Raw genomic sequence first — 19,160 nt, forward strand, 5'->3', positions numbered from 1 at the left:
TCATAGGATAGCTATCTTCAAATGTTTGAAAGGCTGTCACATCAATTATGGACCAGATTTGTTTTCTCTTGCTCTAGAAGTTAGGGCCAGACCCAAATGTGTCTAGATTAAAATTTTTGTGATACCTTCCCAAAAGTGATTCATTTTGATCTCAACCCCCCCCCCTTCAGTCCTTTTTTGAGGTTTAGGGGGATTATACTATTCAGCTGTCAACTGTGTTGTTTCAACTTACGGGTGGTTTCCTTTTTAATAGTGTATTTGTTATTCTGATTTTTATTTGTAATATTTTGTGATGCTTGTAAGCCGCCTAGAGATTTATCTCTAAAAAGTCAAGTGGTATATAAGTTATCTATATTCTAAGTAGACAAATAACTTATATACCACTTGACTTTTTAGAGATAAATCTCTAGGCGGCTTACAAGCATCACAAAATATTACAAATAAAATATTCTAAGTAGACAAATGTGGGACGCGGGTGGCGCTGTGGGCTAAAGCCTCAGCGCCTAGGGCTTGCCGATCGAAAGGTCGGCGGTTCGAATCCCCGCGGCGGGGTGCGCTCCCGCTGCTCGGTCCCAGCGCCTGCCAACCTAGCAGTTCGAAAGCACCCCCGGGGGCAAGTAGATAAATAGGTACCGCTTACCAGCGGGAAGGTAAACGGCGTTCCGTGTGCGGCTCTGGCTCGCCAGAGCAGCGTTGTCACGCTGGCCACGTGACCCGGAAGTGTCTCCGGACAGCGCTGGCCCTCGGCCAATAGATGTGAGATGGGCGCACAAACCCCAGAGTCTGGCAAGACTGGCCCGTTCGGGCAGGGGTACCTTTACCTTTACCTTTAAGTAGACACATAGGAAGAACTTTCTGAATGTACGAGCTGTTTGACAGTGGAACAGACTGCTTTCAAAGGTCCTGAACTATCCTTTGTTAGAAGATTTAAGCAGAGTTGGGTTATCATCTATCAGTATGCTGTAGCAGTCAGTTTCCTCCGCCAGCAGGAAGTTGGACTAGATAACTAACTCTGATTCTACTATGAGACTGCTCCTCCTCCTCCTCACCGCTAACTGAGTTTGTCAGCAGTGGCACTGTTGCCTGTAGGAAGTGGTGGTCTTACAGTTCCCGCCACTTCACTGAGCCATTCCATCCAGACTTCTTTAGCTCTACAAACACATAAATGAACATATTTACAGTATGAACACCAGACTCTGCCTTGTACTGAGTAAGACCATTTGTCCACCTATCTCGGTATACTGCACACTGACTAACAGCAGATCTCTGGATGCGCCCCATCTGCCCCTCACGTCTCCTTACAACACATGCAGAAAACACCTTTTTGACCATTGGACCCACTATTATTCTTGTCCACTCAATCCACCAGACCCAGTCTTCACATAAAAGAGGAAGTTCTTAACTCACTGAGGCTTTGAGACCCATTGGCTACCATCGCCTAGTTTATTTAGCCTGCCAGTTTCTCATAATGTGCCGTTGTCACACGCTGACAGCTTCTAGGAGCCACAGGTGAGAACTGAGTGCGGGGGGACGGGGGACGGGACCAAAGCTGGACAAACTACCCCAGGAGGAGCATGACATGTCCTCCACCAGAGGTAATACACCTCCCCATACTCCCCAAACATCCCTGGTATCTGGGTACTTACCATTTTATACTATAAACCCTCTGTAGCTATTAAAATTGCAGCACCTGGAATTTTAACTTCTCACTATAGCACTGATTCAGAATGGCCCTATTGATCTCTATGGTGAAAGAAATGACTACAAGTAGGTAAACACACACACACACACTGGTAAAAAAAAAAAAGGTAACAGGATGGTGCATTCTTACAAACTTTTCATTGCTTCTTCTAGTTCGATTGATTGTCTTAACTGTTTGAAATGTGAAAATGAAGTTCAGTTTTGTCAAGTCATTTATTCTTCACCGGCATGCATGCGAAGTTCATTCATTTTGCGGCTACTACATGAGAGACTATTGAGCTTAACATTGCAACAGACAATAATTCATACTTAAGCAGTGGATTTGAATGAAGGAAATTAAGATTTTCATATGTGCAGTGACTAGTGGAGTGTCCATTTTCAAACACACACACACCCATACATGCATGTAAATACACTTACCTTATTTTACCTTAACCTTATTCCTCTACCTTACTTGGGAGTAAACTCAACTGAACACAGCAGGACTTCATTCTGAGTATTCGTGCGTAGGATTGATATCATATATTATATCCATGATTTTAAAACAGTTTTCAGCAGAATAACTGTTTCATTTTAAGGAGAATGTACAGTGGTACCTCTGGTTATGAATGCATCTGGTTATGAATGCTTCAGGTTACGAGCTCCGCTAACCCAGAAGTAACTGCTCCTGGTTGCAAACTTTGCCCAGCAGGAGGCCCCATTAGCAAAAGCGTGCCTCAGGATACGAACAGTTTCAGCTTAAGAATGGACCTCTGTAACGAATTAAGTTCGTAACCAGAGGTAGCACTGTGTATGTTAATAAAAACCTATTTACATGTAGAGATACTTTCAAATGTCTTCTCCAAATTTCCATCTGTACTTGATATATATTGTCCATGTTACAGAGCGGCATCTATGCATTTGCCTCTCTGCCATTCCTCTGGTTTGGATAGCCATACTTTAGGAATAACAGTGTGTATGCACAACTTGTTCTTGCCAGAGCTTTCCATCTCTGCAATTTATTCTCATGAATCTTTTTTGCTTCCAGCTATGCTTATGTGCAAGTTCATTGTGTGCATGAAACTCCAGAACTGGATGTGATAATGAGCATGGCTCTCTCAATGTTTCAGTTAGAATCTAAAGTTTAGATAACAGAGAGCATAAATGTGCATGAGTAGGAAGTTAAGTGAGGCTCTAAACATAGCTGTCCACTTATGCTTATGTATGCTTTTCATTATCTAAATGGAATATTGAGCTGCTTGTGTGCATGATCATAATCTCAAAAAACAACACCACACAGTGTTTAGCATTAAAGCATCAAGGTTTGCATTGTCCCAGACCTCTCTCTCTCTTTTCCATTGGGAGGTTTCAATGAAACAGGGCAGGGGGAGGAAGAAGGGTTCTAGCCTCAATCTTTTGATGATTCACAAAACCTCCAATCAATGCAATTGCATTGAACTGTACATTCCAGAATGTTTCCCTTTCAAAGCAATACACTACAGGTAAATAACATCAGTGTTTTAATGCAAATTCTGATAAGATGTTTATCTGCACGGTATCGCTTTCAAGAGGAGATGCACTTGAACTTGCATTTCAAATCTGACATGCATTCAGCTGAATCACAGCAAAGAACAGACTTGCTTAGATCCCTTCTCTGTGCCTTGAGCTTTGAAAATGTGGATGATGCCACTCAGCCACTTACAATTTCAGAGATACTTTCAATTTAAAATTTTAAAAACGGTGCACTTACAGCAGGGCCTTTTTTGATGACATAGTCACCAGCACCTACAATTGTATATGGGGCAGTTTATAGCAAAATAAAACAATTAAAAGCAACCAAAGTAAAACATCCACCACAAGCAATAGGAAAAAAGGAGCAGGAAAAGTATTGAAACCCCAACAGCACAAAGGGAACAGTATGTGGAACTAGCAGAATGTGAAGCCCATTTCTACTACTGAATGTCTTGGTCTACTTTCCATTTTATATTTTGTCGCTATCCCAATTGCAAGCAGGACCCTTATAAAGTCACAGAGAGCTCTGTTGCTGTTTTTTCTATACTTTTTGTACAGAATAGCTGTATATGCATGTTTCTTAAGGTCCAGGGGCTCTGCAAGAGATCATGCTTCAAAGCACTGAAGATCTATGAATTTTCATGTTCACTTAGCTTTGCAGTGCAGGATTTTAAAAAATAAATAAATTGCATTTTTAAAAAACCCTATGTGGCTCTACTTAAACCAACAAAGCAGAGCTGTTCGAAACTTCACAGGCAACATTCTACTATGCAGCATTGTAACGTAAGGCTGATTTTGGCGGCTTATGGCCCACAAAAATGGCTTGTAAGGGCTGGCACAGGGCAGCGGAAACTGTTAAGTGACAGAGTTTTTAGAAAATGTACAATAATACAAACCACTGGATCATCTCTTAAGGTAAGAAAGTGCAAGGGACAGCCTCCTCCAAAGAGGAAAGTGAAACCATTTTACTTAGTCAGCAAAGAAACCTTGAACCTAATTGCCTGCACACCTCTGTCATGTGGCACTTTAAAGACTAACAGGTGTGTGTGGGGGGGGGGTTTGAGCATTATAAGCGGTTCTCACAGACACCCTCTCTCTGTGTATTTTCCTTTCTATGCGTGGGAATACAAGGGAGCAACCAGTTGTTGTTTTTCTGGGAGAAAAGTGTGGCACTTACTGTAACAACTTCATGGTGAGTACCGGCACCTATTTTTATAGGGGAAAAACTGGGAGCAACTGTACAGTGGTACCTCGGGTTACAGATGCTTCAGGTTACAGACTCTGCTAACCCAGAAATAGTACCTCAGGTTAAGAACTTTACCTCAGGATGAGAACAGAAATCGTGTGGTGGCAGCGGGAGGCCCCATTAGCTAAAGTGGTACCTCAGGTTAAGAACAGTTTAAGAATGGACCTCCGGAATGAATTAAGTTTTTTGCCCGAGGTACCACTTTACGTATATAAAACCTTACCCAAGAATGGGCAAGTCTGGAGGAAACCCATGGAAAGAGACTGCGTAGGAGCGTTGACTGCTGTAAAGTGCAGCCATGCAAACTGTGCTGTCTACTTCTTTCTACCCAGCGAACTAACTACTGTTCGTTAACTTGAACCGTCCATAATTGATCGCTTTGAGGACGTAGCTTAACACATTAGAGAAAGAAGCTTGTTTTTGAGCTTGTGCAAACGACCCAGTGTTTGCTCATACCAAATTCTATGGCACATTTTTCTGTCTTCATTGCTATTCCTGTGTAGCTTCCATCTGACTTGCAATCTCTGTGTTATTGGAAGTCTTAGGAGCACCGCATCCAGCTCCAGTGCAAGGCTCTGCATTCAGCTGCCTTCAGAAATGCAGCTCCATTTCTAGTATGACTCGTAATAGTTATGAAAGATTCATTTAATGTTGCCTTCCAGATTAATGAAAGAGTTGGAGTGAGCTTTGTAATCTAAAATTGCAGACTTCAGGTTTAGAAGATTGCAGTTTCATTACATGCCAAATAGAGCACATATGATAAATGTGTGCAATTATAAAAATGAAATATTTCAACTCCATAACTACACACACACACACATACACTTTTTCTCTTTCTCTGTTTGCATACAGTTGTCTATCTTTGTTATTCCCACTATAAATAGATTGACAGTTCAAATAGTGTATTTAACCAGTTCTTTTTAAATAAGACCTTGTTATCCTACCAGCATGCAGGGCACTCTCTCAGTTTCATCCATTTTTGCTGCTTTCTGGGAGTTACTAAAAGCAAAAAGGGCAGGATAAAATTGCTGGCACAATGCATTGATATTGGCCTGTATTCTCTTGTTGGGTCACAAATTGTAAAAGCCAAATTATATATTTCTAAAAACTAAAAAAAAATATGCATTTCTCACCATATAATAGTTATACTGATCTGTCGTCATGCTATACTGACAGTCAGAGTCACTGGGAGTACAAGAGGCATGTGGACTGGGCTGAGACTTGGTAGCTGACCCTTGCAGGAATCCACCTCAGAGCCAAATGGGTCACCTTGAAAGAAAGGCAATAGTAGAGGGCATAACCTGCTGGGGGCCCTTCTTCTATCTGGCACTGGGGGGGGGCACTTTTTCTGGCAGGAGGAAAAAGAAAGAAAAACAAGATGGGAGTTAAAAAGCAACCCCTCAAACTTCTCTGGAAGCTGGAGGCAATCTAGTTTTCCAGTGGGAGGCTGGTCCACTGACTTCTTTCAATTCTTCTGCAAGGAGATAAGACGTCACATATTCAGTGACCTGAATTCTAAATGGCTTGGTCCCTAAATAAGTTCCCAACAGAGACAAGGTTCCATAACTATTATAGGTGATACACTTTCTGTCTTCTTATTTGGCGTTACTAGATCTCATTATCGCAGAGTCTCACATAAAACATCCAGAAATACCAAGTTTCTCAATGACACCTCTACGTCTGTAGACTGAGAGAAGCCTATTGTCAGCAGCTGTACTTCTTGATTTCTGTGGCACTTCATTTTGTTCCCTCAAAGCATTGGATATCTCCATGCCAGCTCTTCATCAGATTCCCCATTTCATAGGACAGAAGATTTGTTTACTGCAGCTATAGGCAGGAGTGGGAACTAATGTGAAGGCATTTCTCTTTGATAAGCAAAATCTGCAGGCCAGCTCTTAGTTTGATATTAGAATTAAACCTCTCCTAATTATGAAGAACAAATAACATGGGATGCAACCCATGGGGAATGATAGCTCAAAGGAAGGATTCTGTGTGCAGAAACATCACATATAAGCTAAAAAGCCCTCTGGGATGCCTTTCTAGTAGCATGCCTTGGGGCTCAATACATCAGAGAATATTCCCCTGTCTTTTTGTGATTACGGCAAAATGAAACCACTTTGATATACATTTTTCTCCTTTTTTATAACTGTGTAGGTAGTGCTATTACAAATCTATAGCAAACTGTCACTGTAAGCCACAGTGCTGTGTAAACAAATGACTGTGGTGCTTTTTTTCTTAATGCAACAAAGGTGTCGCTTTTGAAACCAGACTGGTCTTTCTGCCACTGGAGCATTCTCTATTTTTGCTTTCTTTGTCATTACTTAGAGGTTGCAAAGAGGAATTTTACTCCTTCCTTTTTTTTTGGAAGGCTTAATTAATCTGGTGTGCTGTTTTCCTACCTGAAAGCCACCAAATGCATTAGAGTCTTTACAGTACAGCAGCAGACATAAGAGAGTGGTGCTAATGCACATTTTTTTAAAAAATGACTGCTGTAGAATTACTACACATTTTCTCTGGTGGGCATCTTATGTAATTCTGTTATCAGATTCAGAAGAAATGTTGGTTCAGTTTTCTGCTTACTGGTTCAGAAGAAGTACACAGAGTGCTCTGGAATTAGTGCACTGAGATTTTATTTGGAAGGCTGTGTCTCATGTGACTTCACTGTGTAATATTTTCCAAATTAATGCAGTTTTTAAGGCTTGAAGGCAGAAACTCCCATTTTGAAGACATTTGTGGCTCTGTGATGAAGACGATTATTTGACGACACAAATGGTCAAAGATCATTAGGTTCATTGCTACTAAAATATCCTGTTAGTTCTTTCACAGTATAGATTAGGCTTTCTCCCAGGTCCAAGTAACAGCTTCGTAAAGGAGTGTTCTAGAGGAGAAGGGGAGGCACAGGATCATACGTACTGACACTACGTCCACTACCAGCCTTTGCACATAGAAGTTCCTATTTGCCCTGAGGCATATGTGCATACTCTAAATGTGTATAAGCTCCTTGGTATGATCCATACTCTCCATTTTTGTACACTCCACTTTTGTAGGATGTTGATTGCACAAAGGATTGATTACTTGGATTTGGGTGTATAAGCATAGCACCCTTGGCAACCATGGCCTTGAACATGTGGAGGTCAAAGGTAGAATCAGTGAATACAGTTCCATCCTATTCTCCATGGATTGCTTTCTCAACTAGATGACTGTCTATACTAGGTGTCTGCACATGGTTTCCATATGTGCAGACAAGGTAGGTTTAAGGCTGAAATCTTAAGCACACCCGTTAAGGAGCAAGGTGTATTCAGCTCAATTGAACATCTATGGGTGTGAATGTGCTTAGTATAATGCAATAAGCAATAACATTTATTGGTTCATAGTGCACTGCATATATTTGAATAATGTATCCATGTAAAATATTTAGGGTTTTTCCCCCAAGAACGAAACTAAACACTCTTCTTATTTAAAAAAGATTCATTTAAGCCTATATATATAGGTAAAGGCGCCCCTGACCATTAGGTCCAGTTGTAACCGACTCTGGGGTTGCGGCGCTCATCTCGCTCTATGGGCCGAGGGAGCCGGCGTTTGTCCGCAGACAGCTTCCAGGTCATGTGGCCAGCATGACTAAGCCGCTTCTGGTGAACCAGAGCAGTGCACGGAAATGCTGTTTACCTTCCCGCCAGAGCAGTTCCTATTTATCTACTTGCACTTTTTTTCTTTTACTTTTTTTTAACATTTTTTAAATAAATTTTATTATTTTTTATCATTAATACACATATACAAGCATACAAACATACATTTCATACAATCTTTAAAAATATTCAAACATACTTACACTCAATCCCACAAATAGTTCCTTTCCCCATCACCATCCACCGACCCTTCACCCCACCTTTGTGTTGACTTCCAATCTACTCAATTACAATATCTTTCCACTTCTATTACTTTCTTTCACACACCTTTACCCTAATTTCATACTTCTTTTTCTATTACACGTTGTTTTCCATCTTATTTGATATTTCAGTATTTGAAACGGAACTTGTTTATTCTAATAGGAGTTCTGATTTTTCGATATGATTTTGCAAGTATCTTTTAAACACTTTCCAGTCCCTATCTATCTTTTCTTTCGAAATCCTTCCAATTTCTTCCATTGTTTTGGATATATTGTAATACTCCAATAATTTGGCAAGCCACTCTGTTTTTGTTGGTATTATACCACTTTTCCAGTTTTTCGCAATCAATAGCCTTGCTGCTACTGTTGCGTATAAATATAAGGTCTTACCTTCTTCCTTTACGCTTCCTGGTACTATTCCCAATAGAAAACCTTCTGGTGTTTTCCTAAATGAGTATCTAAACATTTTTTTCATTTCATTATATATTATTTCCCAAAATTGTTTGATGTTTAAACAATTCCACCATATATGTATCATAGTACCTTTTCCCGTGTTGCATCGCCAGCAGATATCGCTACAGTTTTTATTCATTTTTGCTATTCTTTCAGGTGTTAAATACCATCTATGTTGCATTTTAAGGTAATTTTCTTTCAGTATATAACACATGGTGAATTTCATATCTTCTTTCCACAATTTTTCCCATTGTTCAAACATAATGTTTTTCCCAATGTCTTGCGCCCATTTAATCATTGATGCTTTAACCAGTTCATCCTTTGTTTCCCACTCTAAAATCAGATTATACAATTTAGATATATTTTTTGATTTTTCTTGTATTAAATATTTATCGAATTTTGATATTTCTTTTTCAAATCCTAACTTTTTGTCTTTTGCTAATCTATACTTAATTTGAATATATTGAAACCAATCACTAATATGAGCTTTAATTTCTGTGTAGTCCTTTAATTCCAATTCCCCGTTTTCTTCCTTTAATACAGTTTTATAGGTAGCCCAATTTTCTTTCATATTTAATTTTTTCACTGCGACAATTTCTGCCGGCGATGCCCACCAGGGAGTTTTCGGTTCTAAAAGTCTTTTGTATTTCTCCCATATTTTATATATAGATTTTCTGATTATATGCCCTAGGAAGCCTTTATGTACTCTCACTTTTTCATCTATTAAATAGGCATGCCATCCAAATCTTGTCTCTACTCCTTCTAAATCCAATACATCCGAGTCATCTAATTTGATCCATTCTTTTATCCAGGTCAGACCCACCGCATCGTGATATAACTCCATATCTGGGAGACCAAATCCTCCTCTCTCCTTCTTATCTATCATTATTTTGTGTTTTATTCTTGGTTTTTTTCCTGACCATATGAATTTAGCCAAATCTCTTTTCCAGTTATTAAAACATTTATCTCCTCCTAGTATTGGGATACTTTGAAATAAAAACATCATCCTTGGTAATATGTTCATCTTTATTACCGATATTTTCCCTAGTAAGGAAAGATTTAATTTTCCCCATACTTGCAAGTCATTTTTTATTTCATTCCATGTTTTCCCATAGTTCTCATTACTTAAATCTATAGTATTTGTTGTTAAATTTATTCCAAGATACCTTATTTTCTTTTTAATTTCCAATCCTGTAATTTCTTGTAATTTCACTTTATCTTTTTCTTCCATATTTTTCACTAGTATTTTGGTTTTCCCATAGTTTAATTTGAATCCTGCTAATCTGCCATATTCGTTTATGCATTCCAATATTCTAGGTGTACATTGTAGGGGATTTTCTGTTGTGATCATAACATCGTCTGCAAAGGCTCTTAACTTATATCTTTTTTCACCAACTGCTATTCCTCTTATTTGGTTGTCCTGCCTTATTTTCTTTAATAGAACCTCTAATACTATTATAAATAACATTGGGGATAGGGGGCATCCTTGTCTTGTACCTTTAAGGATGTTGATTTCTTCTCCAAACTCTCCATTAATAATAATTTTTGCTTTCTGTTGGTTATATATTGCATTTATACCTTTTTGGAATTTTTCACCTAAACACAATTCTTTTAATAGTTTTTTCATAAATTCCCATGAGATTTTGTCGAAAGCCTTCTCCGCGTCGATTGAAATCAGGGCTGCTTGTTTGTCTCTTCTTACTTGTAGATATTCCATTATGTCTATTATATTTCTGATATTATCCTTTATTTGTCTACCTTCCACAAATCCAGCCTGATTTTTATGTACTATTTTTCCTATAATTTTTTTCAACCTATTAGCCAGTAATCCTGCGTAAATTTTATAATCGGAATTTAACAATGAAATGGGTCTATAATTTGAGACCAATTCCAAATCCGTACCTTGTTTTGGCAGAAGCGTTATATACCCTTGAGTCCAAGAGTCTGGAACATTCCCCTTCTCTACTGCTTCCTCTATTACTTCTTTTAGTGGGTCAATTAATTCATTTAACATTTCTTTGTAGTATTCTGCTGGTATGCCATCCGGACCTGGGGATTTCCCTATTTTTAATTTTTGTATTGATTCCTTAATTTCTATGGTTGATATTGGTTCATTTAATAATTTATGGTCTTCTTCTGCTATCTCTATTAATTTATTTTTCTTTATATATTCCTCTATTTCTTCTATTGGCACTTCATCTTTTTGATATAATTTTTTGTAATATTTTTCAAATTCTTTTTTGATTTCTGTCATATCCCTTATTGTCCTCTCTTCTACTTTTATTTTATTTATTAATTTTTCATTTCTTTGTTTCTTTAGTTGCCAGGCAAGGATCTTGCCTGGCTTGTTTGCCCATTCAAAATTTTTATATTTCCAAAATTTGATTTGTTGTTCTACCTCCTGTTCTATAATTTTATTATATTCTACTCTCAGTAATTTAATTTCTTGATTTAATCTCTCTTTATTTTTGCTTGCATAGGCCAATTTTTCCTTCCTTTTAATTTCTTCTAAAAGCCCCCTTTTCTTTTTTTCTTTGTTCTTATATGCTATTGAGTTTTGCTGTATGAAATATCCCCTAACAACCGCCTTCCCAGCATCCCACACTGTTTTAACATCTGTCCCTTTCCTCCAATTGTTTTCAAAATATTCCTTCATCAACTTTCTGGCTCCTTGCATTACTTTTTCATTTTTTAATAAGAAAACATTCATTCTCCACCTTTTCTTCCCTTTCTCCTCTTTTCCTTTAAGAGTTAATGATACTGGATTGTGATCCGTAAGTGTTTTTGGCATTATTTCGGCATTCTCTGCTTCAATTGTCATATCCTTAGTAATCCATATACTGTCGATTCGACTATACGAATTTTTTGGTTCTGAGAAATATGTGAACTCCTTTTCGACAGGATGTTTATATCTCCATATATCCACTAAATCAAAAATCTTTACCATTTCCATAAAGCTTTTTGGCAACTTCCCTTCATTTCCCCCCCTCTTCTTCTGTGATCTATCCAATTCTGGTTCCATTACTCCATTTAAATCCCCTAACACAATAATTCTCATATCTACTTGCACTTTGACATGCTTTCGAACTGCTAGGTTGGCAGGAGCAGGGACCAAGCAACGGGAGCTCACCCTGTCACAGGGATTCGAACCGCCAACCTTTTGATCAGCAAGTCCTAGGCTCTGTGGTTTAACCCACAGCGCCACCCGTGTCCCTCCCATATATATGTATGTCTAATTATTTTGAAATCAAAAGTGTCCCAAGTTATACAGATGACAGGATGTTCTTCTGCCTACTCTTTTCCAGGACTATAATGATGAAATCCGTCAAGAGCAATTAAGAGAATTATCATATCTAAATGGTTCAGAAGAGTCAGCTCGTGGACGAGCGATGCGGGGAAGAGGGATCCGGGTTCCTCCTGCAGCCCCTTCAAGGTCAGTTGCGTTTGCTCTTCTTTACAACCACGTTAACAGGTAAACAGTAGCTGCGACTCTAGGTACAGATGGTGTTATTTAAATCGACCACAATTTGGATAAGCTGCAGAATCTCAGACTTGGGGACCAAATTGACCTTCATGGGCCACATATCCTTAAGTGCTTCTGCCTGTCTGGAATGTGTTCTGGAACACATATTGCCTCTTGCTTACTTCAAGGAGGGTGGAGGTTTTTGCATGGGTTTTGCATGGCTGGAATGTAGCCTCCCCTGCAAAGGTAAGATTCATGTCCATTCTTTTGCCCACTTTTACATCTGGCACCACACATCACTAGTATATGTTGCTGGAAGGTTGCCCACAAGGAAATGCAAAGTTCCCTACACCTCAGTCAGAAAAATTGACAGGAAAAAAATATGGGAGTTTTCTTTCTATGTTTTCTTTCAAACAAACCTTCTCACTGAACTTTTAACTGCCATTGAAATATAAGGGAATTTAAAATAGGTTTGAGAGTGAACTAATGACTGCTGTGACTAAATTCCAGACCAACATGCAAGTTAGTTGTGGCTTAAGTCCCAGGGTTTGAAGTGACAGATTGAGGGTTCATATGCAAACAAAACTGAGCACCCCTGGCTAAATCCATACAACTTAAAGCCTTCCTGTTTGGTAGGGTATTGCTTTTCACAGAGACTTTAAAGAACTGCTTTGTTAAAGTAGGCCCTTAAATAAGTTACGAACGTCGTACTCAAAATCAGAATCAATTCAAGGAACCTTGCCTAGGCCCAGTTACAATTTCACAAAATACTTTTATGTCATGTTACATTAATTTAGGAGTCATTCCACTTGCCATAGAAGGACTTAACTGACTGCTGGTGCATTTTAATAGGAGACGTTCAGGGCTAACAAATGGATCTCTTGAGTTTATAAAGCAGCAGTGTGCGGTAGACTGACTCATTACCTTTATTTTACGTTTTGCAAGCCCCTGTAAGTGTTTGTCCTCCTGTCGTTATTTCTATTACCTCAAAGTAATTTTAAGCTCTTGGTCGAGTGCTCTAAAATATTGAATGAGATGAATCCTGGTTGTATGGGTTTTTTTTAGTTGTAGGTTCAGATGGTTGCCTTTTCAACCATCATGAGATACCCCCTTTGTAGACATTTACCTTCATAAGCAATTGTGACTGCACCTGCCAGTCCCACTCCCATGGCGCATGCTTTGGATATCACATCTGCGCAGAAGCCTATATGCATAAATTTCAATATTTAGATGGTTCAGTTTATACTACACGTGAAAATCCTTAGATGTGTAGATCTGGGGTCCAATGTATGGGCAGTGGGAATGCCCAGGAGGTGAGGCTAGCAGGTATGATCACAATCCTTCCCTACATGTACATAACTACATAGACCTATTAAGTTCAGCCCTTTATTATTGCAAGAATAGGAAGCACAATCCTCTCAGTGAAACCAGGAACTTTCATTTGAAATTTTGTTATGTTACTTAACCCATCTTATTACTTCTATGGTTGTTAATAATCGTCTACTGTTGTTCTATCTAAATGCAATTCATTTCTCTTTGTTCTAGAGATTACCTAATTCTCCTGTCTCTCTGATATCACTCTCCCTCCCAGTGATCTATTTATATAGAGAAAAATAATATTCTCTGTCAGTTTTCATTAATGCTGGAATGAGCAAATCAGGTTTTTTGAATCTAGTCTCCTTAAATTGTATTCTTCAGTCCCACTGTGGTTTAAAATCGAGTTCCTACAAAACAAACCCTTCCTTGGCTAGTTTGACTACTTGCCTTTATCTCTGTATTTATAAAGGCATCAGATTTTGCTACATTATTATTATTATTATCATTATTATTATTAACCTATCGTATCCTGCTTGTAGTTTAATTCCAATTTAAGATTGTTAATTAATATAGGTGGAATATTCATCACTTAATGAAGTGACTAGGCATTTGAAAAAGATATATATGTTTCTACAAATAAGAATACTTATTACACTTGTCAGTATTCTACATGCTGTTTCTGCAAAGTCACAAAATTGAAAGCACAATTTTAAAAATAAACCCAACAGATAGACTGACCCACACTAGCAAGTAAAGAGAACCAAAACAATATTGACTTGTATTTTATAAAACAGCATTGGGTTGAGGATATCTTAATATGTGGGAAATCAGAAGGAACATACAGACAGCTATGACCATATTTCCAATATGTCAAAGCTCACAGAGGTGAAATGTCACTATTAATGACATGACGAAAGTTTTAGAAATGTTCTTTCATTATTGAAGCATTGCTTACAAAGGGAATGTTCTGTTTATGACATCTGGGTCCAAGTGTCCTACCATCCCTGGGAGGAGCTCAGATTGGCTTATATGATTCTTTTCCCCTTGTCCCAATTTTATCATCACATGAAGCCTGTGAGGTGGGCTGGTGACTGGCCCAAGGATCATCCACTGAGGTTCGTGGTTGAGTGGGAAATTTGAACCTGATTCTCCTCTACTAATTTGGTGTAACTAACATGAGTGAAAGCTCACAGCAGAGTGCTACATGCCCCCTATATATTAGTTTATCCTTCTCCTATATTGAAATGAACTGGATTATATAAAAAAAAAATAAAAATTGTTCAGTAGCACCTTAGAAACTAACTAAGTGTGTTCTTGGGATAAGCTTTCGTGTGCATGCACACTTCTTCAGATACACTGAAACAGAAGTCACCAGACCCTTATATATAGTGGGAGGGAGGTACCCTCCTGAGAAAAACCCCACCCCACCCTCCCACTATATATAAGGGTCTGGTGACTTCTCTTTCATTGTATGTGAAGACGTGTACATGTACACGAAAGCTTATACCAAGAACAAACTTAGTTGGTCTCTAAGGTGCTACTGGACAATTTTTTAAAATATATTTTGACTGCGTCAGACCAACACGGCTACCTACCTGAATCTGAAATGAACTGGTCATTCTACAATTACTTTTCTATGATGCATTCTTCCCTTACTTTCTTCTCACAATACACTGCAATTTATTTATTTTAGAAAAATTCTTCTCTATTTTCTGGCCCCCAAAATGACTTTCGGGAGTCTTCTAAATTGAAAACAAAGAAAACAAAATAAAAGCAAGTGTAACTTGCCAATTAAATGGTTAAAACAACAGCATGAGTTGGGCATAAAGCAACTGGGTCAGATTAAAAATACATTGCTCCAGCAGGAGGTTAACACAGATCAAAAACCAAATGGAAATAAAAGACTGCTGAAAAAGTCAAGAGAAAGGGAGCTGACTGAACCTCTTTGGGGAGGGCATTAGACAATCTGGATTTTGCTTTTGATCTACTTGATCCTGAAAAGGGATTCAACTGGCATACAAACCACAGCTGAGCAAAGACAATAATATAGAGATTATGTAGGTGGTTATTTGAGGAAATAGTTGATGAAAGGTCTTGTCCAACAGCTAATATCTGTCACCTACCAATGTTCCTTCCAAACATCAGCTCCTTTGTTCACTCCCCATCTATCTAAACATAGCCCAGCTGAACTGCCTTTATTCCATGAAACCTTTCATTTGGCACTATCATTCTACCTAGGGCGAACAAATACCAAGTATGCGAGCAGTGCTGAAAATTTAATGGTGATACGAGTGCTTTGGGGGGGGTGTCAAATTCAGTTTCTGTAATCTGTTGCATCGTATATAAGTTGATTAACGCTTACCCTAAAAATGTGTGATAGATTTCGTTTCAGGTGTGGTCAGCCTATGGCTCTCTGGGTGGAGTTGTTAAACTCCAACTCTTATCACCTCTTGCTAGCATGATGGAAGCCATAGTCTAGCAACATATGGAGGGCCACAGGTTCCCCATGCTTGTTTTATAGCTTTGCATTAAGGGCTCGTCTTCACATTAATGAGATTTCTCTATTCCTTCTCAGGGGTCGTGGGAGTGCAATTCCTCCTCCACCACCACCTGGGCGAGGAGCTCAAGTACCAAGAGGAACGCCTGCGACGCGTGGAGTACTCCCAGTCCCCCCTGTAGCCAGGGGGGTCCCAACCCCTCGAGCAAGAGGAGTTCCAGCAGTACCAGGTTACAGGCCACCCCCTCCGCCAGCACATGAACCCTATGAAGAATATGTAAGTACCTGTTTTCTTGATAACAACAAATGAACAAAATGAAATACATTTTTAAAAATGTTGGCTATGTTTGATGTCTTCACAATCACTGATTTGCAAGTTAATTGCACATCAGATACACAAACAAGCATGTGAAGTGTACCATTTGTACCATGAAGATGGATTTGGTGGTATGATTTCAATACTAGTTTTTGCACAGTATGATCTTGACAATCATTGCGGCGCTGGGCCATCCCTAAGTGTATCCTTTCATTTTAAACAGGTATATTCTGTTGTGAACTCTTTTGTCCTACGCCAATGCCACTTCCCGGTGTACAGACACCACGTGAGGTTTGTCTGTTCTGATCCCCTTGGAGTGATTCTTGGTATTATAGACCGCATTCTGCGTTAAGCAAATTAACTATGGTGAATTGATATATGAAAGAATAGGAATTATCAGTGTCTGCTGTTAATTGTTCACCCAGTTAAACTATTCCGTTTGTCTTTATTTTTCTGTGCTACCTTGTAAAATTTCAGCATAGATAACCCATGATGGGGAAAGCATACCCTTAAAAAAATAAGATAAAATGTGGTGTCGTCTTAAATAATTTCTGCCAAAACCAGAATTAGAGAGGATGAGTCCTTTGCTATTGCTCGTCTAACATTATAAATACTCCTCAGTTTTCTCAGCACCCTCTCAAATAGATCAATCTTTCAAAGTTTCGCCCCCAAGAATTCACATTTTTGTTTTATGTTGTTGCAGTGTTTAAAAAGAGTCAAGGAAATAGTTACGAAACTTTTAAGTAATCTCTGAACATCTTCAAGACTGAGAGGCAGCATATAAATTTTTGAAGGAAGGAAAAATCTGTACAGTGGTACCTCGGGATACAAACTTAATTTGTTCCAGAGGTCCATTCTTAACCTGAGGCCCGCTTTCGCTAATGGGGCCTCCTGTGCCGCCAAAGCACAATTTCTGTTCTCATCCTGGGGCAAAGTTCACAACCCAAGGTACTACTTCCGGGTTAGCGGAATTTGTAACCCAAGGTGTTTGTAACCCGAAGCATTTGTAACCCGAGGTACCACTAGATGAGGCTTGCAGCCTTTTGAAAAGCAAATCATTGAGATTTTTTTCACCTTGGGCTTGATATAGTAGCCTAATATGAGGGACAGTGGATTCTAATGGACAATAGGTATTTCTGAGTATCTGGAATATGATGAATCGGATCCATCTAACATAGTGGAGCTCTTGAACCAGTTTTGCCTAGTCAGGCAGACTTTTCATGAAGTTCCTTGGTAGAAGCAGTTTGTTTTCTTGTTTTAAACCGAAGGTACCAATGTGTTTTAAAGCCTGCCAACATAATAGCTGCTTATCCCTTATATTTTTATACAATCCAACCATAGCGAAACACTTTAAAGTTCAATTGATTTCCATTGGAGTTATAATTAAGCACATGCTTAGCTTTCCAACAGAAATCAATAGGACTTCATGTGCTTAACTTAGGCTGGATGGTGCCCTTATTTTTTGTAGAGCTCAGGATGCCCTGTTGATTTTAATGGGCCTTGCTCCCCAGTAATAAACTCATCAACAGTGTACTAATGCTGGGAGCAGGGCTGTAGCCAGGGGGTGGTGAGGAAGGCCCCCACCAGGGGCACAGGCAAGGGAGGTGCAAAATCGGCTTTAAAATATGTTCATAAAAATTAAATATTGGATTTTCTTTGAAAGAATTAATTACAAGGTGAAGTGCTTGAAGAATTGAATGTGTGGGGGTTGGGGTTGGAGGAGAGGCGGAAAGAAGAGCTAATTTGTCCGTGGGTAGCGGGCGCAACAGTTCTGCCAGGGGCGCAAGATCACCTAGCCAAGGCTCTGGCTGGTAGGTTATCATGTGGAGAACGTAATTCCTCATTGCCTCTGTAAATTTAGATTTAACTTTGCACCCCAGTGAGTAATGCTAAGCCAGCAGAAAAGACTTTGCTGAATGTCACCAAATATCCTGGGTGTTGGGATAGTGAAACCTTTTAATAATCTAACAAGGCATTTTTCATTCTCCTACCAGTCCAGGAGCCAAAATACATATTTCAGTAATCAAAATACAACATTGGTGTTTGGAATTGGTTGTCCGAAATTGTATTCCTATTTAGAATGAGCTATCCTAATGTCAATATGCTGCTGAGAAAGTACAAATTTTGGCAATGCAATCCTATATGTGTTGACTCTGAATTAGTTATCAATGTGCTCAGTGGGGTATTTCTGCTATATAAATGTGCTTAAGAATGCAGTCATGAGTGAGGGTGTTTTCTGCCCTCTTAACTGCTACAGAATTAAATGTCTGCTTAAGTATCAAATATGTATTAACACATGTTTTGTCTATTAAAAGCTGTATGGTTGGTAGTCAGCTTCATGGGTCACAATATGTGCCTTAAGCATATTGGCAGCTTCTTAAAATGAAATCCCCTCTAACTGAACTATTCATGAGGCCTGACTTATATCACTTGAGTTGTGGTTTTGAGAGCATATTTGTTGCCACAGCACTTGATAGTTTCTCAGATACAGATGTTGTTGCTGCTTTGTGGGTAGAAGAGCCATGATCCAAATGGTGACATAAGCCGTACATTTACAGGAAAACTCCAGCATGCTCATATTTCCCCCAGGTAATTTTCATTAAGAAATTCTACTGGAGATCTCAAGGTGCTAAAACGGCTGTGTAATCCCCCCCCCCCATATTTTAATTGAATTTTAGCAACAAAAAAGCATTTTCCAGAAAAAAATTAAAATAAGGTTGTTGTTGTTTTTTTTAAAAAAATCACAATTGCCAAGAAAGAAGTATAGGATATAGCTATGCAATCTATTAA

At 38.8% G+C, this 19,160-nt stretch overlaps 1 protein-coding gene across 11 annotated transcripts in view; it reads left to right on the forward strand.

The window, feature by feature from the left end:
• KHDRBS2 (KH RNA binding domain containing, signal transduction associated 2) overlaps positions 1 to 19,160 on the forward strand; it is a 431,403-nt gene that overhangs the window by 291,504 nt on the left and 120,739 nt on the right. For all 11 annotated transcript variants that reach the window (XM_082218359.1, XM_082218362.1, XM_082218361.1 and 8 more), the window contains 2 exons: positions 12,083 to 12,210; positions 16,133 to 16,331. In XM_082218359.1, coding sequence (XP_082074485.1) covers positions 12,083 to 12,210; positions 16,133 to 16,331 — 327 coding nt within the window. The remainder of the gene's footprint in view (positions 1 to 12,082; positions 12,211 to 16,132; positions 16,332 to 19,160) is intronic.

This window comes from Podarcis vaucheri (genome assembly GCF_965113315.1).
Source record: "Podarcis vaucheri genome assembly, chromosome: 3".
In the NCBI taxonomy this organism is placed as follows: Eukaryota; Metazoa; Chordata; class Lepidosauria; order Squamata; family Lacertidae; genus Podarcis; species Podarcis vaucheri.